At 37.7% G+C, this 26,541-nt stretch overlaps 2 protein-coding genes across 4 annotated transcripts in view; one reads left to right on the forward strand and one right to left on the reverse strand.

Moving 5' to 3' along the window:
- The first annotated feature begins 1,748 nt into the window (after positions 1-1,748).
- LOC120478991 (prolactin-releasing peptide receptor) lies at positions 1,749-4,589 on the forward strand. Of its 2 annotated transcripts, none has more exons than XM_039671233.2 (2): positions 1,749-2,147; positions 3,178-4,589. In XM_039671233.2, exons 1-2 carry the CDS (start codon positions 1,997-1,999, stop codon positions 4,311-4,313), a joined length of 1,287 nt encoding a protein of 428 aa, XP_039527167.2. In that variant the 5' UTR covers positions 1,749-1,996; the 3' UTR covers positions 4,314-4,589. The 2 variants fall into 2 exon arrangements, with proteins under 2 accessions (XP_039527167.2, XP_039527166.1); XM_039671232.2 differs by having other exon boundaries at positions 1,751-2,147; positions 3,174-4,589.
- A 12,210-nt stretch (positions 4,590-16,799) lies between these two features.
- Positions 16,800-26,541, reverse strand: part of gpr184 (G protein-coupled receptor 184) — an 86,128-nt gene continuing 76,386 nt past the window's right edge. For both annotated transcript variants that reach the window (XM_089121408.1, XM_089121409.1), the window contains one exon: positions 16,800-23,154. In XM_089121408.1, coding sequence (XP_088977534.1) covers positions 22,150-23,148 — 999 coding nt within the window. In that variant the 5' untranslated portion in view covers positions 23,149-23,154 and the 3' untranslated portion in view covers positions 16,800-22,149. The remainder of the gene's footprint in view (positions 23,155-26,541) is intronic.

The following is a 26,541-nucleotide window of genomic DNA, read 5'->3' on the forward strand; positions in this document are numbered from 1 at the left end:
GAATTAATTGAAACATCAGTTTTCTTTTAGTGATATTCAGAGAACATAATCAGGACATTTGTTTCATGCTCAGATTGCATTTGCACACTGTTCATACCCTGAATCCCACCTCCTTCTAGAGACTTTTATTTTTAGTCTCACTAAAATGAAAACTCTTAAATCTCCTGATTCTTCCTGACCATTTAAATTAACAAGTTCCCTGCATTTCAATCACTATAAACTATTCAAAACTGAATGACCGAATGGTTCTAAATTATTGCCTGCTCATTGTGGTGCAAATAGCAAGGCTAATGATGATTAACTGTTAGTGATGCTTATAGAAGGAATTATGTGTCTGACATTTAGCTTTTCTCTTTGTTCTTTTCTCTGATGATCTAGGAAAACCAAGGAGGGTTGTTTTCAAACACTGAGAATTTCAATAGAGTAAAAAACACACACATATACGAATAAAAAGTTGATCAGAGGGGGTTGGGAAATATGAGGGAGAAAAATTAATTTAGTGAGCTTTCCCAAATTGATGTCAGTAGATATGCATTCAATGACAGATACTTTTACTTTTATCTTATATTGCATTTCAAGGTAAACATTTTGACATTTTTATCAGTGACTTTGACTTTGGCCTTGCAAGAACAACTTGAGCTACAGGAAAGCTTATGAGATATAGTCTATAACTTTAACTTTATTGCTACATGTCAACATCAGAATGGAGAAATATTGGAGAGGGTGACAGTTTGCTTTACTTCAGTACTTTCATTCCTCGGAGGTTGATTTTTTTTTTATTTTATTTTTTTTATTAAAACTACATAACAGTGCCTTTTATATAGGTATTATCTTATTGTACATGACCCAACTTAGCATTTTAAACTATGAAAATGTTTTATAAAAAATTAAATAAAATGTTATGTTTACTCTTTTAGATCATCAATTTTTTTTTAATTTATGTAATGTGTAAGTATGGTTTTTTTTTTTAATTATAAAAAATGTAAAAAATGTTCACGAAAATAAAGCTGAAAATAAACTAAAACTAAAAACCTAATTAAAAATATTAATAAATATTAGAATTGTATTTACTAAATTAATAATAAAAAACACTGGTCTCAAGAATCTATTTTTATGTCAAATAAAAACAATAACTACAACCAACAATTTTACTCCTTTTTTTTTTCTAAAGTTGTGCTTGGTGTACTTACTCATCTCATTTCCTCAAATGTCATTTTTAGCACTAATGAACAATACTTTTGAGATGTGATGGAAATTACACTAACATATAAAATAGTAATGACATTTCATATTGTCATTTAAAAAATTGTCATTTATTCATATAAGCTATACTGTTGGACACTGTTGTAGACAAATCAAACTGCTTTCAGTGTGAAAAGTATTTAACAAGTGTTATATTTACTTTCTAAAAGTCTGCAAAGACGAAGATCCCATAGAACCTGAAGAAACGACCAACTGCTCTAGAGAATTCAGCAGCCACCTGTTTTGTTTTGCTCTGTTATTCATATCTATATGGGATTCTGTGTGGTGCGCATTTGAGTTCCAACCACGCGCATTGCCACACGGATATTTCCAGAATTATCTCTGCTCACACAGATAGCAAGCTGGGAAAGTGAAAAACGATCTCAAAAAGAGATTAAAGATTGAGTTGCGCCTTTGTATGCATTCACATTGAGATTGAGAGAGAGAGAGAGGTTGAAAGAAGAAGATTGGTCTCAGAAGGAGAACCGTGTCTCTTTTCAGTCTTGGTCTTACTGCGGTTGTGACAGAAGACAGAGTCACTCCCCCTTTTCTCCCTCCCTCTCTCTCTCTCTCTCTCTCTCTCTCTCTCTCTCTCTCTCTCTCTCTCTCTCTCTCTCTCTCTCTCTCTCTCTCTCTCTCTCTCTCTCTCTCTCTCTTATTCCCTCTCATCCCCCAGCACCCCCTCCACCACAGACCATTGGGTTGGTGGTCTGCACCTCACTATACCCATTCTCCTCCTATGAGACAGTGGTAAATGATATCAGATATCACATTGCATGGAAAACTAGGCACAGAGGATCATTTATGGATGTGGAAATGTGGAGATGAACAATATCTTAACTCTGAAACAACACGGAGGGACATCAATACCGCACCTTGCTATACCTCAAGATTTTATGCAGCAGGTAGTACTCTTCCTTTCTGTGTCTTTTTCATTTTCTCTCACAAACACGCACTTGCTTTTCATTCACATTGCATGTATTTTTTAAACTGTGCTGTAAATGGCATAGCTTTTTATTAAAACACTTTTTATTCATTTGTTTTCCACACATACAAATTTTAACAAAAAGAGTGGATTTAATTAAATGAGATTGAGTAAATAAGTTTGTATTCAATTGCTCCTAACTAATGGTTAAAAACTGATAAAAAAATGTTATCAGTCTGCAACAATTCCCTGCATCTGTTCTGTCTCATTCTAACCACCAGCTGCCTGATAGCTTTACTGGTGGCTGATGCCACCATCAGATATAATTTCTCATTTGACACACTAATATCAGTATTTTCTGATCACTGTTTTAAAGAATGGCATATTTGGAACACATTTAGTGCAAATCATATGCAAAAAATAGATAATGCATTTATTAGTTATTAATTGATTAACATGTTTAATATCATCATCATTATTATTTTATTGCTTTTTCCACTTATATCTGCTGTGGTATGATTGCTACTGTAATTATCCATTCATGTAATCACACATTGTGAAATTCTGTGTAATGGAGTTTGATATATACTCAAAAAGTAATTATAGTCATCATAAGCTCATTTTTCATCAATGCTCCATTCATAAGTCCTGATTATAACCAGTAGATCCTCTGCCAGACAACGTGGCTTTAAATAAAGGTAAATACCTTCTGAGTTTCTTCTAGATAATACTAAATAATAACTCTTCTTGACTCCCCTTGAGAAAAAAAAACAGCTTTGACAATTAATTGCATCTGTGAAACGCAGCCATTCTGCTTTGCACTTAGAGAGAGTGCTCGAGTCTCATCAAGGCTGAAGGAGAAAGACTAAAAGTGTTCCACCAAGAGCATGGCGACAATGTTTCCATGTACCAATCTCACACTGAGTTCATCTCTAACAGTTGAGTGAGTGTGAACCAGTGTGTGTGTGATGACCATCTTTGTTGTTCATCAATGTTTTTGTCACAGGTAGAAATGGATCCTCTTCTGGAACAAGTCTTGGCTGGCTTTAACGCAACTCTCGGAGCTTCGAATCGGACAGACCCCCTGGATAAGTTCTCAGGAACACAGCTGCTGTGGCGCTTCAAACCTCTGTTTATTCCGCTCTACGCCTTAATTGTTGTTGTAGCAGGTGTTGGGAATACTTTCCTTCTCGCCTGCATTCTGTCAGACAAGAAGCTCCACAATGCCACCAATTTCTTCATTGGCAACCTGGCAGCTGGGGATTTGCTGATGTGCCTGAGCTGTGTACCGTTGACGGCGTCGTACGCTTTTGATGCACGTGGTTGGGCATTCGGACGCCCTATGTGCCACCTTATTCCTCTGCTGCAAGGCGCAACGGTCTTCGCCTCTGTTTTATCCCTCACTGCCATCGCCATGGACCGCTACGTGGTGGTGGCGTACCCAGTACGGAGGCGTATCTCTGTGTGGGGATGTGGCGCAGTGGGTTTGGGCGTCTGGGCAGTTTCGTTGGCCCTTGCCGCTCCGCCTTCCCTCCACACGCGTTACGTGGACCTGCGACCAAGTGGCATGGAGTTGGTAGTATGCGAGGAGTTCTGGCTGGGTACTGAACGACAGCGCCTACTCTACTCCTGCTTCTTCTTGTTGGCGTCCTACATGATCCCCCTGCTGTCTGTAAGCATCTCTTACTGTGCCATCAGTGTTCACCTCCGCAAACACACATTGCCTGGAGAGCCCTCCCAAAACCAGCAGCGATGGAGCAAGCAGCGGCACAAGACTTTCTCCCTTCTGGTGGCCTCTGTGCTTGCCTTTGCCCTTTGTTGGCTCCCACTGCAAGTCCTCAATCTCCTTCTGGATCTAGACTCAGACTTCCAGATTGTGGACAAACGCTACATCAATGTGCTGCAGGTCAGTTGCCACCTGATAGCCATGAGCTCAGCCTGCTACAACCCCTTCATCTATGCCTCGTTGCACAGCAAGGTCCGCTTGCACCTGCGGGGTTACCTGTGCCCCTGCAGACGTAGTGGGCAGGAGCTACTCTCTCGCTGTTCGTCCCGCAACCCTGCCACCTGCCTGACGCTCATCTCCGAGGTAGTGGTGAAGGAGAACCAATCGTCTGAGAGCCCTGTCCCCGACAGTTGCCTCTGAAGATGAGCAGCACATCAGCACAGACTAATCAGAAGGAGCACTCAGACATTAAGGAGGTTTCGCATCACTGGAGAGGTGTTCCAGCCAATATTCAATGTTCTTATCCGAAAACGAAGGCTTTGTTGATGTGGGCTTTTCTTTTATGGGGACTAAAAAGAATACTCAGGCTCTCAGCTTTGTTTTGATGTTGCTGTGGACATTAGTGATAATGGCTCAAGATTCCCTCATAGAGTACATCGCTTTGACCTTGAATGAAAACTCCTGATATTAAACAGAGGTTTACAGTGCAGCTTTAACTGGAGGTGTAAATCCATTTGGGAATACCCTGTCTTTGAACCCACCACAGTCAAGGGGAATATCAGTAAACCACAACTAGATGTTGACTGCTCTTTTTCACCTCCCGTTCTTTCCTTCATTGTCTCTTCTAATACTAAGTAGCCAGGAAAATATCAGGTGTTTTGGCTGAGGTCACTCTTTCCCATACCCTCTGACTCTAGTTATATCTGCATTTAAACCATTAGCAGTAAATTATGTTCCCGTTCCTGTTAGCTCAGACCCATATCAGAAAACAAGTCATGCAGAACGTCTTATAAATCCTCTTAGCCTCACAAGTCTCTGAGAATCACTGCATGTCTCATATGGATCACTTTTCGAAAATTTGCCCTCAGAGCCTTGCACTCTCAAGTCCAGACACTCTCAAGAGGTCTCTGGCAGTCGGAGTTCAATCAAATGACAGTCTTTCGTATCTGGTAATGGACTGCACACTCTACTTTAACCTTAAGACACATATGAGGCTCATAGCTCACACTGGCACACTTCTCAAGATAGGCATACTTCTATGAAATGTTCAACAGAGTGAGCCTGACCTTTTGAAAGTCGCAGGAGCTAAAGTGACGATAATTTCACAGGAGCAAGTGCACATTGTTTTATCATTATATGGTTTTGTCATTGCCCTTAGAGAGCTGTGAGAATTGATATCTCATTTTGACAGTTCTCTGGAGGTGTGAGATAGACTTAATTAGATGATCTACAATGCGTTCACACTACACATCAAGTCAACCATTTCTCAGATGAATAAACAAGACTGTTTGACCCAAAAGATTTATGGAAATTAATAGTAGAATGTCAAGCTAATGGTAGCCAGCCACACACACACACACACACACACACACACACACACACACACACACACAAAACATGAATACAGTCTCTTAGTTCTAGTTGACTAGCTGATTCTATGCTACGACATTATGACCTGTGTGAATGTAATCACATATAATAGACAACATCTCCTATGAGCAAACTTTCGCAATTGTGTTACCTTGTAAATATGTAAGTAAAATGAAAAACTTCCAGCAGTGGTTGAAAGAATCTTGTCGTTTATTAGAAAGGTTATATTGCATGATTAGATATTTCACAACAAAGTATTTCCACAGGTTCGCACACAAGTAACATTAGTAGGCAACATGCAATTGTGTGATTACATACAAAGGCACAGTGGTTATGGATGAAGCAAAAGTTGGTACAATTATGTCAGGCGAGATATGCCTGCGAATGGATCTGCATGCTAATTATCACATCTAGCCACCAACGCTGATTGCTAGCCTAGCGCAGGGACATCAGGGGCAAGATGCCCAGTGCACACAGGAAAAAAAATGGATCAAGCCAATGAAACAAAGGGTCGCTAATAAGAACTGTATTCCCTGCAGTCAAAATATCTGGACCACCTAATTTAGGTGGGCCCTTTGCATAGGGAGCACAGTAGCAACAATGGTAATAGGCATTATTCATAATAGATGACAAATAGACCCATGTTGAGCATCATGAGTAAGCATAGTCACAGCTAATATTTCACACTTAGGTGTCTTTGGAAAGTCTGAGTTTGTGATGTTGAGATTTCTTCTGAAACTGTGGAGGAGACTCTGAGCAAGCAAATGTCCATTTAAACTCACTGTTGACTCATTGTCTCAATTAAGATATTAAAGAAAATTAAATCTCCTTTGTGATTTTTCTTTTCCATGAGAGTGCCCAGACATGACATCTCAATATCTGCTAAATATAGCATGAGGTATATCAACATTGACCAACCTTTGTATCCAAAATTGACTATTTTACATTTCCGCCGAACATATTAGGAAAATCAGTGAAGCGAGAGTGTGGGTCTAATGATGTCATTAAGCCTTGAGCAGCTTTGCAGAGGGGAAGAGGTAAAAGAAAACAGCAGACTTGAAAATGCAGGTATTACGATGGAGTAAAAACAAGCACACTCCGCAAGCCGAAACCAGAAGGTTTCATAAAGAGCAGCTGTTGTTATTGCTTCCAATGTCAAACACATCTGGCTGATTAAGAATAAAGTGGAAAGAAATCAGCTACAAAAGGGGTGCGATAAAAGGATTAAATGAGTGAAATTTTGTGTCACTATTTCCCAAAAATTATTGGGTTTTTGAAAAAAAAAAGAGAAAAAACAGGCTCAGAGATCTACAGAGATCCGCCCTTTGTGTGCAGGTAAGGAATGATGCCTTTGTCTAAGTCAAGGCTCTCCAAAATCCAGATTTATAAATTGTAATCATGAGTTTTACTAAACGTGAACACGTTTTACAAGTCAAAATCTTGTAATTACTTTAGGGGTCATGACATGAGAAATAAAATTTGCCTTGTAAAATAAAATTATAATGGGTTAGTTCAAATTAATAGGTTTGTTCAGTTAAATCATCCTGCAAATTTTAGAGATTAAAACGTCCTCCTCATATAAACAAAGCATTTATTTAATGAAGCGCCAAAAACTGCTTGTTTGGATTTGTGGGAATTGTGTTGAGTTATCACACGTATATTTGCATGCATCCGTCAATACCAAGACATCCATATCATCGCACAGGCCCCGCCCAATAGGGCTTGCGGGCGTCGTAACGTCATTACTGGCGTGGCGGCCATGTTGGCAGCTAGCGAATGTAAACAAACAGCAAGTTGAACGAGGAGAAGCGGAGTTGAGAGAAAGAAAAGAAAATAAATATGTTAAAATCCCTAAAAGGATGTGGAATATACCGGGAAAAGTTAACTAGGGGAGCCAGGGACCGGTATGTGGACAAAATAGGCACTATCAACGGTTTGGATCCTTATGAAATTTCAAACAAAGATTGGAGCACCGACGACGACTTGCTGCCGCAGTTTTGTATAAACGATATCTTTAGCTAACGTTACCTTGTTTGTGGTGTGAGCGCCTACACCTCAGAACAGTTCCGAAGCTACAAGGGATTAGAGTCGCATGTGCTGTTCACTAATGGATGCAACACTTCGTACGAATTCGACGCATGATTAAAAAGTGTCTAATTCGTACTAATTCGTACGACCTCACTCGTACTAATTCGTACGATTTGTCTAAACCCACGTGATGGTTAAGTTTAGGGGCGGGGTAAGGGGTAGGTCATTCGTACGAATTCATACGAATTGGCCAATTCGTAAAATATGTACGATTTAGCAAAATCGTATTAATTCGTACGAGTGAGGTCGTATGAATTGTTACGAATTAGACACTTTTTAATCATTCGTCGAATTCGTACGACTTGGTCGTGAGATCGGGTTGAATGGATGGGTTCAGGAGCTGCAGTTCATAAAAGGCCGCCGGTGTAGCAGTCGATTCTGTTCCCTACCGCAATTCCTGTTCCCTTTACGCAATCATACTACAAGTCATGCGTAGTTGCCGAGTTACCATACGTACCACCAGAACTGAATACGAGTAAGAAGCACAACTGGATGTACGGGCAGCCAAAAAGTATTGTATTTTTTTCCCGAAACTTGTAGCCCTAATTGAGTTTTCCTATCTGTCAATTAAATCCAGGTTATTCCTTTTCACATTTAAAACGTAGCTATTACTAATTTCAGTGTGATACTGTAAAATACAGATAAGCCTCTAGCTCAGGACTACTTGAACCACAATTATTTCACAGTGCTTTTAATGTCTCATTTTATAAAATAAATAATGCTTGTTTTGAAAGACTGATTTAGAAACACATTTATATTCCATTTTTTTGAGATGTAGTAAAGTTGGCCATCCATTGAAATAGCTTTATTAGCTTTAGTAAAATAAATCTAAACAACAATTTAGATGGCCCCGTTACAAAGGCCCAATAAAAAGATAAGGCTAATTTAAACTGAAATTGCAGGAGGTTATTTTTGATGTTAGTTGCTGGCAAGTCAGTCAATTATAAGAAGGCTATAGTCCATGGACAATGGGCTTTTTGTTTGTATCAAGTCTTGGTGTATCACTATACCTCACTTCTGTCTGTATAGTTATCTCTCCACTGTGTAGAATAATTATCATTTGGAATTACTTGCCATCAATTTGGAAATTGGAGGAACATCTGCGAATTACATCTTTATGGTCTTTTTATGTCAAATGGGTATGTGCCTTGAGTTTTGAAGTTCATGATTACCTTACACATTTTTGGATCCATTGTTGGAATGTGCCAGCAAAAATAAAAAAAAACAGGAGACAATGTTGTGTGGTCATCTCCCCAATTTAGAACACCATTTATTAACATGGTTAATTTATTAATTTAATTAGTGCCCTCTGAAATTGAATTATGATTAGAATGGTACGTTGCACCCATTGTCTATATCTTGCATGTGAAAAACAATAATTAAGGTAGTAATAGCAACATATGGTTTTATTCATATTTATTTAATTATTTTTATTTTCATACAGGGAACAAAAGGTGTCACCTGAAAATGTGTTTCTCTTGTGACAATAATGTGAGGAACTGTTTTTCTCATGTGTATTTTGGTGACATTGTACTTATTGTTAATATATTTGTATATTGTTTACAAAGTTGTATATCATAAAGCTGTCATCTCTGACGTTTGCAATCTTTATAAATAATAATATGGCATTGAGTTTGGATGTCAACATGGACGCATAAGGCAATTTTGTATGGGCACAATTCAACTGAATATATTCAGACATAACACAAAAACTATGAACAAGTGCAAAATTAATTAAATGAATTCACAGAAATATCATTGGAGTGCGAGAGCCATTTTATTATGCTGCAGTAGTAAGACATTTAAATGTTGTGCCAATGCTTGGCCTTTTTCGCTTTCCGTACATCCAGCTGAGCTTCGTTGCAACTGCTACGCATGCGCTGTCAGGGGGAACAGGAATTCCAGTAGGGAACAGAATCGACTGCAACACCTGTAAACAGTGGGAACACAGTAATCCGGACAAAGGTAAGCAGCGCTCCACCTTACTGCTAGTTTAGTAAGTTAACTGTTAGTGCTAACAACCATTAACACATGTACTTTTACCTATGTGTTTCAAAAGTGTAGTTTCCCGGGTTTCTCACGTATTTTGAGCTCTTTTCCCGCTATCTTCATCATGAATTCGACTTAAGCTGCTATACTAATTAATATTTAGATGTTATGTTATACTTTAATGTCGTAAATATAAATGGCATTTTTTATATGTCATGTATATACACATTAACTGAGGGTTGAGGTAAATGTTTGGTTTCCCATGGTGATTATGTGTTGCGCAGCAACGGTTTACCATGGTTGATATAGTCACGCCAAATGAATCAAATCTTTCAAATCAAATCTTTTCTTTCTCTCAACTCCGCTTCTCCTCGTTCGACTGTTTGTTTACATTCGCTAGCCTCCAACATGGCCGCCACGCCAGTAATGACGTCACGACGCCCATACATTCACATCATAAAGTTAAGGATTCACCGAAATTTCTGCTAAGAAAATTTTCAACTTAAACGAGTGTTTTCAGATTCGGGGTGCTTTTTAGAGTAACGGCACTTGACTGCATTCAGCGTCCCCTGGATATGCTACAAGTACAACAGGTAGGCCAAGTCTATTTTAATTGATAATAGGCTATCTTAAATCTGAAATATTTTAGTCTGTGCTGTTTGTTACTTTGATTATGAAGCAAAGTCTCAGCTTAAAAAATATGTAGCACTAGATTTTATCCCGAATTTTAAACGATGCTATTTAATTCACGTGTGACAGATCAGCAGCAACTTAAACCATCTCATCTTTACTACATCATAAAATAAACATGAGTGAACACCAGTAGATATGATGGAAGATATTGCGAATTTACCGAAATGATGAATCATGTCTCATGTAGGCTATTGCAGTGTTTCAATCCGGAGAAAGCATCAATAAAACAGCCTGTAGCCTAGGCACAATGTCACTTAAAGTTGCATCTCAAGAAAGCTATTCAATGTCCATAAACTCATTAGTTTGCTAGAAAAAATAACTGAGAGGAGCATTCTTTCTAAATATATGCACTGTATTGCATAATACACATATTCTGTACTTCACCTAGTCTTCATTAGTGTATGTTTTAATAAATCTGTCATGAAAACAAGTTATTACGGTGTATTGTCCTTTTAATATTTTAATTTCACCAACAAACTGGAGTAGAAACAATTCTGTTATCAAAAAGTAGATATAAAAAACCTCCTTTGTGCAATTTAATTGTTTCTACAACCATTAACCATTTGAGTGTTGATAACTGTTTAAGTGTGAATAAATAGGCCTAATTGATTATTAATTTATTTAAATATTTTGGGGTTTGGTTTCGGCCAAGTGCATCCTGAATTTTCGGTTTTGGTTTCGGCCCAGAATTTTCTTCCCAGATGCGTGTTCACTTTTTACTTTATTCAACATGCATGAGTCAGTCGATAAGAGGACAAATGGAACAATAAATAGAATCATAAATAACCAAAACAGTTAATTTGCATCTCTATACAGACTTCAGAAGGATCCCAGCATCAGAAACAAGTGGATGGTTTATTTTTAATGTCGTCCATGATTGCGTCGGAGGATTACATGTTTGTTCGGAGAATTTGAGTGCTGATTGTTTTGTTAACGAGGCACAGTGTAATGGAGAGTTTGCAAAGAAACCTTTGTTGACAGATGAATCAGTCAGCTGTATTGGATCTGACTGACAGCAGCTACATCGCAAATTGTTAGTAAATGATTTCATAATGCTTCGTCTGTAAATTATGGTTTTATAGGGGTGTTTTCAAAACCCTTACTCGCATGCAATAACGAGTGGGCGTTGACACTGTTTCCTATGCAATGACGTTAGCCAATCATAACAGTGGTCGTATATACGTAAAGGAGCCGCCCCTTAAAAACTGATCATTTCAGAGGGTCAGAATGAGGGTTAAAAATAATTGTTTTTCCACATATAGGCTATATCGGTGTATTACCATCATAAATGAACCTCAAGATATTACAATAATAAAAAAAGGTCCATGTGTTACATCCCAGGACATTTGTGTTTTATAATCATGGTGTATGTCATTCGTTTATGTACTATGTGTGCTGCCAATGGACCCAACGTCCTGCTGGTAATGTTATATGTTTTGTCCTATGGGCTATATGCACGCATAAGTTCCGCATTTGACGTAAGGATGCTCGTCCATTTCCGGTTGTGTAGATTAAAGCGGAGGAAAACCGGAGAAAACAGGATTATGGCAGAGTCTTCAATATTTACTGTCCTCCCGTCTTTGAAACGAAACGTACATACTTTTAGATGTAATTTTATATATAGGTTTGTTTATTTAATATAATTTTAAAAAGAAGCATAAACACAACGAGGGGTGTCTGTTTTATCTGTTTTTGTGACTAACGTTTCATTAGTATAACCATGGAGTATAAAATTCAATATAAATTCTCGGTATTGAATTGGACTCTATGATCGGCGGAAGTTATCGAGCATCCTTAATCCTTCACCGGAAATAACGCCGTGCATAGAGCCCATTCCATGTGCTCCTTCCTGTCCTTATCTTTGTGATTGGACCTACCAGCTGCTCCTCATCATTGTCAAGAGGAGTTAGTATTTAAAAGTCCCCCTGTAGTCAAAAATTGTATCCCTTAAAACTCATCTTTGATCACCAAAATGACATTTAAGCATTTTTTCCCCCTTGACATGAAAAATGATTCATGCCTTAAAATAGCTAGAAATTAACTCTACAATACACCCTTGCCTAATTAAGTTCACGTGGCTTAGTACCTAAAGGTTTACCTCTAGAAATCGAATTGGGAACGTAACACGTCATGACCCCTTTAATTCCAAACATGGCGTGAACATATGCTACAGTAATGATTTATTGTTCTGTGATGATTAATTGTATACTTAATTTCCCACTTAACATTAATCTTGCACCAAAAACATTTCATAACACTTAATTTATACTTTCCCTTTGAATGTCATGGCAAAGCATGCTGGGAAATAGAAGTCCCTGCCTTCATTAAACTCAAATCCATTTCAGATGACTTAAAATGCGTTAGTTTTGTGAACTCAAAAGAAAAAATTTGAAATACTCATAAAAGTTCATTTGATTGAACTAATTTGTTTTATTTGATTTGGCTCTACTGAAACGAATTATAATTTTGAGCGTAAGGGTTTACAGTGGCAGCAAAAGTAAAGTTATCTCTGCACTTTAAACTGGTGTAGGCTATGTATTTCTATATTTCATTGTATAACATTTGTAAAAATGATACTTCCCCTTTGAGGAACATGGTTGTACAAAAAGGCTGTAGTTCCAGCTTAAGTAATTTATTCTTTCATTCATAATTTCAATCACCAGTGCTTTCATTCTGAGCCAAAAGAAAAGCACACAATTCACTTTTTTTTAACCATGAAAAATAAACGCCAGGTCCAGTACATGTTTCTAAGAGCTGAAGTGTATAGTGAGAGTTGCAGGGGTGAAATAGTGCTTCAGGGAAACCATAGCAACCATTTTTAAGTTGCCACTCAAGTAATATTCATTTGGATTGTTCCCATTTGGCGGTGCATCGCTTCCTCCTTTCACAATATTCCTATGAGGAACTGTATGGCAGCTGCCATAACAACAGTGATAACAACAACATCATCAAGCGTAAATGTTTTAGCAATGGCCTCAAAAACACAAGATGGAAGCCTCTTTAAATTAATCAATACCCACAAAACCCTTCGCCCTCGGTCACACAAATTCCGGATCAGTTTCATTGCCACCTAAATTTGTGCTGAGCGCCCTCTTAGCCTTAATGTGAACAGTAATAAGAGTAGGCAGCTAGTTACAGATGCACTTGTTTTACAGAAACTATAAGTGTTTGCCCTGCATTTCCCAAGGTAAACCATTGAGGGATTTGCATAAATTTGCATAGGCCATTCATTCAGAAGAGGAAATAACGAATGAGACAAATGAAAAATGCACCAGACACTGAAATACAGGCAAGCTATTAGAAATCGCATACACAGGAATGGCATCCACAGCTATCAGCTGCTAATCTGTATGCATTTTGCTTTCAAACAGGCTTTGAACAGCTGTAGGCCTATACACGTGAACCACTTTAATTTTCCTGGTGTGCGATATGAAATTGCATTATTATCAAGTAATTATATGAAAGATGATTATGTGGCTTTGCTGTCTGGACAGTTTTGAAAAACGATCAGGAGCTCTTAGTATTCTGTGTACTCTGTATGCTCAATAAATAAAGAAAAGAAAAACCTTAATCAATATCTCTCTGGGCAGGAGAGATGAATAGAGTTCTTGCTCATAAATAAGCCCGTCTGTCTTGGTATCTCATTTTGTTCAGATTCAAATACACTGTCAATAAAGACAGATCTGTCATGCACAGGCCTCCTCAAATTTAGCCAAGTGAATTTTCCAATGCCGTATACTGTATGTAGTTGTTCAGTAGATTGCACAATCTTTGCAAGTAAAAACTGCTTGTGGCAGAGATCTCACATCTAAAGAGCTGTCTTTTCCATAGTCTACAACAAAAGCACATGCATGATAATCACTACCTGTCACGATCAGTAACAATTTACTGTAACAATCAGTAACAATTTACATCTTAGATAGCACCCTCTCGTTTACGTCTCATGTTAATAATGTTACCCGGTCTGCTTATTATCATCTTCGAAATATCAACCGTCTGCGCCCTTTCCTTACGCCTCATTCCACTGCCATTCTTGTTTATAGTCTAGTCACTTCTCGTTTAGATTACTGTAATTCCCTCTTGTTTGGCCTCCCGCATAAAACAATTCGTAAACTACAAATGGTCCAAAATTCAGCTTCTCGTATTATCACCCGTACCCCCGCTATTCATCACATCACTCCTATCTTACAACAACTCCATTGGCTACCTATCATTTATCGTATCAACTATAAAATACTTCTCCTAACTTTCAAAGTCATTCATGATCTTGCCCCTTCATATCTTTCTGATCTTCTCCATATATCCACATCTGCTCGCACTCTTAGATCCTCCTCTTCCATCCATCTCACTGTTCCCCGTGTCCGCCTTGTTACTATGGGTAGCAGAGCTTTTAGCTGCTCTGCTCCCCAACTCTGGAACTCGCTTCCACCGGACCTCCGTAATATTGATTCCCTCTCACATTTTAAATCAAAACTTAAAACCCATCTTTTTAGAATAGCTTACTCCCTCTGACTATGTTGTATTTTAATTGTATTGTAATGTTTTGTATAATGTACGGTGACCTTGAGTGTCAAGAAAGGCGCCTAGAAATAAAATGTATAATAATAATAATAATAATAATTTCGCTTTGGTGATTAAAATTAGCAACCAGATTCGTTATTTTCAAAGGAATAGTTATTATTTCCCAACTAAAATTCTGCAATCATTTGCTTACCTTCTTGTCATTCCAAATCTGTGTGACTTTGTTCGGCATTTTGGAACACAATTGTTATTTTAAAGAATAATTTTTGTTCATATACAATGAAAGTCAATGGGGTCCAACACAACACTGGAAAAAAAAGAATAATCTTTTATCTTCTGTAAAAAAATGCATACGAGTTTGGAAAGACTTAATAATGACAGACTGACAGTTACAGTTTTATGTGAATTGCTCTGTCTGAAGGCTTTCAAATCTTCATCTGCCACTGTGACATTTCGTCACAACTCGTATGATACTGATTTGTTCGATGGGAACAGTTTGCTCCCTCTTACCAAGAGCTCATGCTGTGTATCTTCGTGACAGATTGTGCACATTTTTCTAACCTGCCAGAAATAGTGGTCACTGGGTCAACCATTACCAAGTAGCAGAAAAATGCTTCAGGAAAAGCTGGAATGGAATGGAAAATCTCAAAAAGCCCGAGAGTTATAGTAGATACAGTAAGCTATATTTATTTATTTATTTCCAATTCTTGTGGTTCTTGTAAGCAGGTAAATCTGCTGCAGTGCAGTTATACAGTCCAGATAACATATAATTTTGAGTTTCTGATTATTAAATCATTCTCCTTCATTGTATTAACTCACTTTTTCCATTTCAATTAACTTAAAATTTTAAGGCAACCAGGTTACTTACTTTAAGTAAAACCAACAATAATTTTTTTACAGTGTACTGTACACCTTCCTTGAGTAGACACTTCACTGTAGAAAAATATTGTTAGTTTAACTTAAAAAATATAAGTAACCTGGTTGCCTTAATTTTAGGTTCATTTAAATGGAAAAATTGAGTTAATACAATGGAGATTGAGTTAATAATCAGAAACTCAAAATATTATGTTATCTGAACTACATAAATTATCTAAGTTGATTTAACAAAAGAAAAAATGTTGTGATTACAAATCATGAAAATATGTTTTTACAGTGCACAATTTAAATGTTTATAAAGGTATTATTTGTATCTGAATCTTTTATGGTATGTATGCAATATTTAGGCTAAACTTGTTACTGGTTGGGAGCTAACTCTGATCAAATTTTTTTTTAGCTAAATTAAACCATAAATGTAATCAAAATGCTAAATCAAAAAACGCATTGAATTGCTATTATTTTAATGTAGACTCTTTGTAATGTTAAAACATTCTACAAATGCCTGTTGTAAAGAATGAGACTCACACAAACATTTCACCTTTGTTGCTTGTTGCTGCATAATAAATTGTCAGTCCCATATCAAATACTCTTTGACCTGCATGGGGAAAAAGTTGGATTATTGTGTAGACAAATGTGATCTCCTGGTGTCTCATTCAGAGTCACTAATGTATTCCAAAATCCCTTTGTCTCACCAGGCACTGTATTAACAAAGAGGTTGACTTGTTGAACGAATTATAATGAACTGTAAGATCCCAACTGCAACAACCTTTTTTCTTATTTTGGATCCATAAATTTCACTTGGTGTGGCCTGAGATGTCCCTTTGAGGTTCTCAGTCCAAAAGGTCATTCCAAGCTCGGTGGTGATGCCACATGAATAATAGTTAGATGAACTCTCAGAATGTCATTGAGTGTTGAATAAATTCTTGAAGGCTAATTTAAATAGTAATTTAAATTTTAAAAAGGGGGTTTTATTTATTTATTTACTTAGAGCTTTTCATCTAATCATCCCACCTCTCTATATAATATATAATATCAAATATACATATATGCAGTATCATTACTGTATATTTTAAATACTTGTTTAATGGCATCTTTTTTTGAATGAAGGTCAGCATTACGGATATTAATACAGCTACTGTTGTCTCAAAGAAATACATTTATTTCTCCAATTTTAAACATGAATTATAGCCATTCATTATTACAGTTTAAATGAAAGCTATCAATTTTAACATTTATTAGGCTTCAAAAAAATATAACAACTTAATTTAAGTGAACTTAAAACAATCCTCACATATACCCATAATAAATGTCATATTTACCTGTGATCTTCGATGTCTAACAGGTATGACATGTACAGAAATTGGATGCTTGGATGATGAGTATGGTAGCAAGATGCCAAAATTATGTTGGTGGAGTTGAGCATGTGGAGAGATGCCAAAACTGCTGATGCCAGAGCAAGGTGAGCGGCTGCTTATGTGTTCCGACAGTTAATTGAAAGATTAGATGGGTTCACTCCTCCCGGAATTACGTTGTGAACTAAACTAAAGTTAACAGTCTGCACTGCATATATTATAAATTAAATATAGATCAGTCTTTATTAAAGCTATAAAAGTCCAGAGCAGTGAGTAATTCTCTCACTGCTTGTTTGTTCTCACATTTGTTCTTTGATTAAAGGGGTGGTTTACTGCTTTTTTTCTCTGCTTGGTTGTGTTTATGGAGTGCAATATAACATGTATTCGTGGTTTTTCTTTTTTTAAAAGTCTTAGTTTTCATAAATTTCACCTTTATTGTAAGCCGCTTTCTCCTTTTCATTTGAACAGCCGGTTGACTTCCTGAGTCTATGAAACCACTCCCTCAGAAACAGGCAATGGGATCAGATTGGTTAGTTTGGGCCGGTGTGTTTTGATTGGCTAAACTGTAGTGCACGTTGTCCAGAAAATTCACCTCCATTACCTTTACGGGCGAAAGCTGTGTTCATGTCAAATGTAAATAATGGTGTCGATACTACAGTATCAGTATGAGCCAGAAAGACACCTCCTTAAAGACGGCTCTTACAAAACGTTTCTGAATGGTAATTTGCCTATATTTTTTATTTTTTTACTTTATACGTTTGTTTTACACAATAGATTGACTGGCTACTATATACACAAACAGCGTTGGCATTGGTTTACATTCTTGATCAAAACGAAAAATAACACCATAAAGTATACTATATATACATGAAAAATACATGCAACATTAGTACATATACAAAATTCAGGTCCAAAATGTTTGTAAGCGTTTGTCATAGACAAAAAATAGCATAACTAAGTAGCTATAAAGCCAGTGCTGGCATTTGATAAAACTAAAATATTATCTCTGGAGTTAGATACATTTAAAATGATTAAGTCTTAGCCTACTTACAGGTTGTGGCCCAACAACTGCTGTCTCTGGTTTTAAAGTTGGAACTGCTTCATGTTTTAGTAACAGTTTCTTGTTGAATCCAGCAATGAATTCGTGGAGATTCTGGAAGCTGTTTTTCTTAAAATCCGCAGCACAGAGAGCTCAATTACGATCGTCATTTTCAGGAACATAATCAAACATAAATTGTATCCATTGTTGGCAAACTACAACATACGTGCGAAGCCCGAACACAGAAGACCTGACAGCTGGATGAACATAACACATTTTCGACGAGCCGCAGAAATATGGCCATGCCCTTTTTTGCATATTCCGGAGGGAGCAATGATGTAAATGTGTTGGTTAGTTACGGATAAAACCCGTTGTAGTCTCATTCGAGTCGTTTTTGTAGGCATTAAACTTCCTGATTTTTAAAAGACTATATCTCTGCTTACATTGAACTTTCAGCGCTGCAACTTTGTAGATCCTATTCATGCACCAACAGCAACATTACACACTATTTAAAAAGAAAAAACTGAAATCACAATCAACCCCCCTTTTAACATTAATGACATTACATTAATTTAACATCACAGCAGCAGGTTTATTAGAATGCTGTCAGTTAAGACCTGCCGCTGGTGCACATGACGTGAATTTGACGCATTTCCCATTTTCTCACAACACTTTACATTCATTTAAGACATTATTTAACTAATTTAAGACTGCTCGTATGAGGGTACTCGACACAATTGACATTTTGGGCGTAATTGTGTGTTATTAGTTTCAAGCGTGAAATAGAACTCGATTCTGGCTCTATGTCTGTGCACATGATGCTGGCGCACGTGTCTTTCTGTGCGGTGTGTGTGTGTGTCACAGACAAGAGTCAAGATAGTCTTGTCGCGCTTGAATGTTTCAAAAGCATTTTCATGGGTAAGAGCATGATCATATAATGTAACGCTAGCCAAAGAGGGCTGAAAATATGACCCATACATGTTTTCGTGAGATTTGTTACACAAAATCAATTATGTGCATTTTTGATGCTATGCCAGGTTGCGCCTCCCACATATGCGTGCTCTCTCACCTCCATCTGTTGTCTGCATTCAGGGAGGTGTGAATCAATTGCTCGAGTGGAGGAAAGCAGACACAGTGTTCTGTGCTGTTCTCGTCTAAATCTCTCCAGACTTCCTGCTGTGGTGAGACCTCAGTAGCAGCTTCATTGTGCAATGCAGAATAGCACATTAGTTCAATTGTGATGCAATACGTTTATTATAAGGAAAGAATGTGGCTTTCTTAACCTAAGTGAATCTTGTAGAAGTATTCTGGCCCATATGTGCAGATGACAGCACAAACAAGTAAGTTCTGATCTATATATCCCATCCCATTTTTATCTTCCTTGAAAGGCACAGCGGCGTCAGGTGTGATAGGTGAAAGTGAGTAGTCATTTAAACCATTCAGGCTGCAGATCAGGTACTCAAAGCTCTCTCGCAATCCAAAATCACTCCATTCAGTTGGTCGGAGGCATTTTACAGTAGAGCAGAAGGCCACTCTAGCTCACAGACTTACAGAAGACTGCAGTCACATGAGAGCTACTCTTCTAAAGAGGCAATCATGCTAGCAGAAGGTGGGGGAACAAAACTGCACAAACTAGTGTATTGTGGGCGATACTGGTTAGAGATGATACGCAAACTCTCCTCCTCATCAGCGCTTAAGAACACTGGGTCGCTCGCTCTTCAGAAAGCATTGTGATTAAGCTGTCAGTAGATAATCCCATCCATTGAATGAAACGCTAATTGTTTTACCTTTATTTAAAGAGCTGTAACGAAAGCATCACTAAGACTTCCTTAAATGTGTCATGGGAGTCAGAATCAAAGCAAGTTCTTTTATTTTAAAATGTACTACTGTTATTCTTTGTGTTAATGGTAAATTAAAGGAGTGAAAATGTGACTTTGTTGAGCATAGTATATAAAAGAAGAGAGTAGCAACATGCTGTGCATAGAAATTGCTTACATTGCAACAGGTTGTTTTTTTTTTACTTTCAGATTAAATATTTAAAGGCTAAATCTTATTTGAAGGGATAGTTCACCCAAAAATGAAAAATCAGCCCATGATTCACTCACCCTGGTGTATATGACATTCTTCTTTCAGACAAATACATTTGGAGTTAAATTAAAAAATGTCCTGGCTCTTCCAAGCTTAATAATGGGATCGAATGACTGTATGTCTTTTGGAAGCCCATCAAAGCGCATCTATTCATGATTAAAGTTTTCCACGTGTCTCCGGGCCTTTTGTGAAACAATGCGTTCATTTCAGAAAAATATCCATATTTAAAACTTTATCGACTAAAATATTTAGCTTCTGGCAGATGGCCGCATGCATCGATTTACACCGAAAGAGTGAGACTTGAACTTGACACGCAACATAATGACAAACGTGGTTTCCCTGCCCTCTTTCTTCGAACTGTGAGGTGTCAATTGCGTCATTACGTTGTGTGTAATAATAACCCCCGGAGACGTGTGGAACACTTTAATCATGAATAGATGTGCTTTGATGGATTTCCAAAAACATAGTGCCATTCACTCCCATTATCAAGCTTGGAAGAGCCAGGACATTTTAATATACCTCTTGATTGTTTGTCTGAGAGAAAAATGTCATATACACATAGGATTGCTTCAGGGTGAGTAAATCATGTACTAATTTTCATTTTTGGGTGAACTATCCCTTTAACGGTAAGGTACAGGGAGTCGTCTGTGAATTAAACAGGACAAACAAGTGTTGCTTTATCCCACAACAACAACACTTGGGCTGAATATGGCTCTCAAACAGAAAGTTCAAGTGATTCAAGGGTCCTTAAAAGACAGAAATCCAGGTCTTGTTTCACTGCAAATCCATAATTTGTAAACATAAACCCCATCTAAGATATAACAGTGAAGTAATTATTCCTATCTTTTTGGACACTAATAGACAAAACCGAGCCTGACTTTTTTAAAAAAAGGAAAAGAAAATGCGGACAGCAGTGTTTATAGTCAAAACTAATTAATATGAGTCTAGACTAAAATAAGTCAGGACTGAGACGAGAAGAGAGTTGATCCCAAGTCCATGACAAGACCAAGACAAAGACCATGAAAATTTAGTCTTGGGCTGTCGTAATCGAGTGCACAAATTCTATCCCACATTGCATTACTTTTTTTCAAGTACCGACCGAATTGCCTCGATACTATCGAGTATCGAAATGTCTTATTTTTTTGTACCAAATTTCAACACCTAAGGGGGTAAATCTTGTTAATGACAGTGAGCCAATAAGCATGCAGCATAATTGGCTGTGGCGGAAAAACACTAGTTTACGCAGTTGCCCAAAGAGACTGTAGTGTGTGTGTGTGTGTGTGTGTGTGTGTGTGTGTGTGTGTGTGCGTGTGTGTGTGTGTGTGTGTGTGTGTGTGCGCGTGCGCGCGTGTGTGTGTGTGTGTGTGTGTAAGCCTCCCAAGCCCATTGATGGAAAATATGTGGAAAATATCAAAAGTGTAGCTACATTTCACCAGACTCGATGCAAGCAGCGTGCAAAGCAATATTTGCGTCGAGATAATTGATTATTTAAACTAAGATAATTTAACAGTTGAATAGAGTGGCTAATTCTCTAAACATTCTCTGCAAAATTCCATTTTGCACACAGTATTTTAGCACAAAAACAGCATTATCACAATCCAGTTTAAACAGGTGCTAAATGCACTGAAATGCTGTGAATCAGTATTGTCAGTACATGTCATTGAGTTCTATGTAAACTAGGCTTATTATAGCTTTACTCACAAAACTTGGTGCTTTTTTACCTAAAACCACCAACAGAATGCAAGCGTTACAGTCATGTCAGCAGTTATTCATCGAATGTTAAAGAAAAGCATGAGCAGTGTAGTCGATCTCCTTTCAGCATGTTAAAAAGTCAACTCGGGTGTCTGGATGGCAGTGGTGTAGTTCCAGAAAAGTACGCCTGATCATGTTTGTCGTTGGCAGCACAAGCGGTTTGGGCGATTTTGTGCTGGTGGTAACTGATTTGCACAATTCCTTCAAGGGTACAAAAACAGTGCACAAATATACAGTGCTGTCAGGGGAAAATCTTCTGAGTTTGGTTTTAACACAAGTTTACTCTTGTCCTACTCCTGGAAGCAACAAGAGTGCATCTTGTTTCTTGTCTCTGATTGGTTTTCGAACAGAACAACCTCATGTCCTCCCTCACTCCATTACTTGCCAAAACATAGAGCACTGGGTCCACCACGCTGTTCAGGCTGGATAGTGCAAGGGAGCAAGTGAAGGGTAAGTACATCGCTTGCTCGAAGATGCAGCTTTGTTGTTCTCCCACAGAAAAGAAAGCGATGGACCGTATCATCAGGAGGATGTGGTACGGTGCAAAACAGAAGGAGAAAATGCCAATTACTCCCATTGACAAAAGCCTGACTTTGCGCTTGCCTTGCTCATCCACCCCTCGACTTTGCTGCACCTTGGATGCGATCAAGCAGTAGCAGACCGTGATGACCACCAGCGGCAAGAGGAAACCAATCCCGACCCGTATCAGGTTGAACATCGCGATGCGTTCGGTCATGGGGAAGGTCTCGTAGCACCTCTGGTCGTTTTCGTCCAGCGTATCTGGCAGCTTGTCCAGGTACAGCACCAAACAGTGCAAGGCCATGACAAAAATGTAGACCAGCCCAGAGATCATCCAGGCGTAGCGTTGGCGGCGGAAGGCTTGGACTCGCAGAGGGAAGGTGATGGCCAGGCAGCGATCAATCGAGATCCAGCAGAGGATATAGATGCTGATGTACAGGTTGGAGTAGTAAAGGAAGCCAGCCAGACTACAGAGTCCCTGACTAAGGGTCCATTTGTGGTTGTTGCTTAAATAATAGATCCACAGAGGCATGGTAAGGATGTACAGGAGATCCGAGACAGACAGGCTGAGAAGGTAGATCCCTAGAACGTTCTTTCTGCAGATCTGCTGAATTATGGGACCAATGGTGACCAGGATGAACAGCAATCCTAGGATGAAGGTGATGATATAGATGGACATCAGCAGGGGACCTGCCGACGGGTCCATGATGACACATGATGAGTTGCTTGCGTTGGATGTTGCGTTCATCACAATCTGTGTGCACAAAGAAAACTTTTGTATAGTGAATTCTACATAGTGATTGCAATTTCAAAACACTGCTTCATGAAGCTTTGAAACCTTTATGAATCTTTTGATTAGAATCAATGGTTCGGAGCATGCATCAAACTGCCTTCATGCCTTCTTCTGGGAGTTAAAAAAAATAAATAACTCCCAGAAGAAGGCATGTAGCCGAAACGCGTTGGAGTTTTTTAGATGGTTAATTTGACCAAGCCATAATAATAAAGGTATTTTAACTTTTCCACTTGAGAGTGCCTTGGAGTTCTCTTGCTTGATTCTTGTTATTAAACATTTGTTAGATTATTATTATTATACATTTGTTACATTTATTATCTTGTTGCATTATTCTTTTTGAAAAAAGTAGTGATTCTTTTTGAAAAAGTAGCAATTCTTTTGGAAAAAGTATTGATTCTTTTATGAAAAAGTAGCGATTCACTTTCGAAAAAGTGGCGATTCTTTTTGAAAAAAGTAGCGATTCACTTTTGAAAAAGTCGTGATTCAGCACTCTCGAAAAATGTAGCGATTCAACACTTTCGAAAAAGTAGCGATTCATTTTTGAAAAAGTAGAGATTTCATTGAATCTGTAAGTCAGGTACGCTGTTTAATTCTGAATATTATATTTTATTCTGGTGTGCTTAACGTTATAGTTTTCTCTGAGTTTAGGCTCCTGTGTAATAGTAGCCTAGGATATTCAGCAACTCAAACATACCAAACCAACAATTAATAAAAACACACCAAAAACGTATTTTGCACGGGCATTGCAGTAGTTGAGCTAAAACCACTGAAATGCAACACATGAAATGCAATCTACCTCCTTAGTTCAAATTCATAAATTGAATCTGAATTCATTTTAATCTCATTTCAATGGAAAATTGTGTTTATGCTGGTATAAATAGCCAAATTGAACACAGACCTTGCAAAATTTACTGTTACATAGTTTAATTGTATTATCTATAGACAGACCTTTGTAACCACCACAAATACATCTATGGGTGACTCCCTTAATAGACTGTAGTACATTAATTTACAACATTACAAAATAACCTAGTGGCTGCATTTAGTGTTGCTAGTTTCATAAGCATCATTAAAGCGCACTGTACAGCTACTTTTCAGTTTGCGTGACAGATACTGATCAGTATACTTTATACTTTTTTGACATAGTGGTAAACCACTGACCTTTAAGGGTTTTTTTTGTTTTTTTTTTTTTAGTTTGAGTTCTCATTTAGCTATGATGCGGTTAACCTCAGCTAGACGTTGTTGCTGTTGATTATTGATGCAGATGTTGTGATGGTGCACAATATAGTGATGTTTAAAAAGGTCCTTTCTGTAAGTAATCACTTTCAGGTTGTAATTTTAATTGCAATGAAGGGTGAAAAAATAATCTTTTGAAAGGGCGACAGTCAGACTACATGTGTTCATTAACTACTCATTCATAAATGAGATTATTTATATTGGTCATCATCACGTAACAAGAAGTATTCTTAAAAATCCAAACTCCAATTGATCACGTCAAAATTGCGATTGCTGCAAGTTGCAGAATGTCTGTGGTGTGAGAATGGAACAAAATGTGTGATCCTGTTACTTCTTACTAAGTCAAGGTGCAATGTTTAACCAGCCAAAACAAACCGCAATGATTTATTGAAAGTATCTCATGATAACACTCGCACGTCAAGTAAATTCCACTGCAGTATGAATGTAAATGAAATTATTTGAAAGGGAAATTTCATCTATTTACACACTACACTCCCCTAAAAATCAAGTTTCACAAAGGGTATCAAAGTCATTATTATCAGACATGACAACTTGCAGGAAGCCTGGTACTTAATTAAAAACACAACGGGTAACAAAATGTCATCCCGAGCACTACTAGCTGCATGTACCATGATTGTGATGGAGAGTTAAACAAAAAGAAAAATATTACGCTAAAAATTATTGTAGGTTATAGGTTTTATGCTTTGATATAAACACTAAAATACTGTACAAATATTACCCCGACAGGATGAAAGTCATCTGTCAACTCTGGGAACAGCATTCTTGTCTGTTTGCTATACATTTTATGATATGTTGTTGATTTTAAAGGCAAAATGTCACGCTTGGTGTTAAACTTAATTTCACGGTCGAGCAAACGTGTTCTTTTGTACCAGCTTGCAGGGAAAGAAAGGTTTTGTAGAATGTGCCTGGGCTGAGTGGGTTTATAATAGATTTAAGCCTCAACTTTCCAGACGCTTTTGCCTGCACAGATCTTTGACATAATATTTGTCAGCAGAGCCTTTACATCTGTTCAGATGCTGCACACATGCCATGTATTTTCTCCGTTAACACGAATGATCTCGTGAAGATCTCTTAAAGGGTTAGTTCACCCAAAAATGAAAATTCTGTCAGTATTTACTCACCCTCATGTTGTTCTAAAACTCTATGTAACTCTAAAACTCTTTGGAAGAATGTTTTAATCAAACAGATCTCATTCCCCATTGACTACCATAGTAGGAAAAAATACATGCTATGGTAGTCAATGGGGAATGAGATCTGTTTGATTAAAACTTTCTTCCAAATATCTTCCTTTGTGTTCAGCAGAACAAATAAACACATAGAGTTTTAGAACAACATGAGGGTAAGTAAATACTGACAGAATTTTCATTTTTAGGTGAACTAACCCTTTAAAGATGCCATTCATATAGCACTTTAAAATGTCTATAAGGTTCATGCCTGTGCTGCTTAATATTCATCACTACCCTTCAGCATGTCCCCTGTATTCCCTTGAGTTCATCTTAAACGCTATTGCTCCACTTGTCTTTAATATTTGGACAGTCTTTTCCCTTCCTCCCAGTCTCTGCTTGAATTTTTTTCAAAATACTGTTGCTGACATACACAGCTGCCGGTCTCCACATGAAGGGTTTGCAGCTCTTCAATTCATGCTCTTCAGTGCAAGACCAGTGAGAAAAGCATGCAGTCAAGAAAAAAAAAATCTTTTCACCTCTTCAGGACCTTTATTTATACACCAGGAAAAATCCTTATAGCTACGCTTGCACTACTAATATCCTTGATATCCTGATAGACAAGCAGCACTACTAGTATTGCTCATACGGACACTGATTATACCCTTAATCTTAAATTGTTAAATTTTGATGCATAACTCATCTTGTTTCATTTCAGCTTCAGACATAATACCTGAAATGAAGCGAACTGTTGAAACATCAGATTCATAGTTCGGACTCCTGTTCGCTACTGCACGATTTCACAGACAAGGCTTAAGCCTAAAGTCCCAGACTAAAATGCATATTTGAGCTGTCTTATATTTAAGGAAATTGCACTGAGATATCTTAAAACATCTGTTTTGTCACAAGATGCACTCTAGTGATGTTT

This window comes from Pimephales promelas, chromosome 16 (assembly GCF_988280905.1).
Source record: "Pimephales promelas chromosome 16, fPimPro1.hap1.1, whole genome shotgun sequence".
In the NCBI taxonomy this organism is placed as follows: Eukaryota; Metazoa; Chordata; class Actinopteri; order Cypriniformes; family Leuciscidae; genus Pimephales; species Pimephales promelas.

What these genes read in the sequence shown, in the direction of transcription:
- LOC120478991 (XM_039671233.2), top strand. Translation starts at nt 1,997, where the DNA reads ATGATATCAGATATCACATTGCATGGAAAACTAGGCACAGAGGATCAT. An exon ending in CTCAAGATTTTATGCAGCAG is followed by an intron (nt 2,148 to 3,177) that starts GTAGTACTCTTC and finishes TGTCACAGGTAG; the next exon opens with AAATGGATCCTCTTCTGGAA.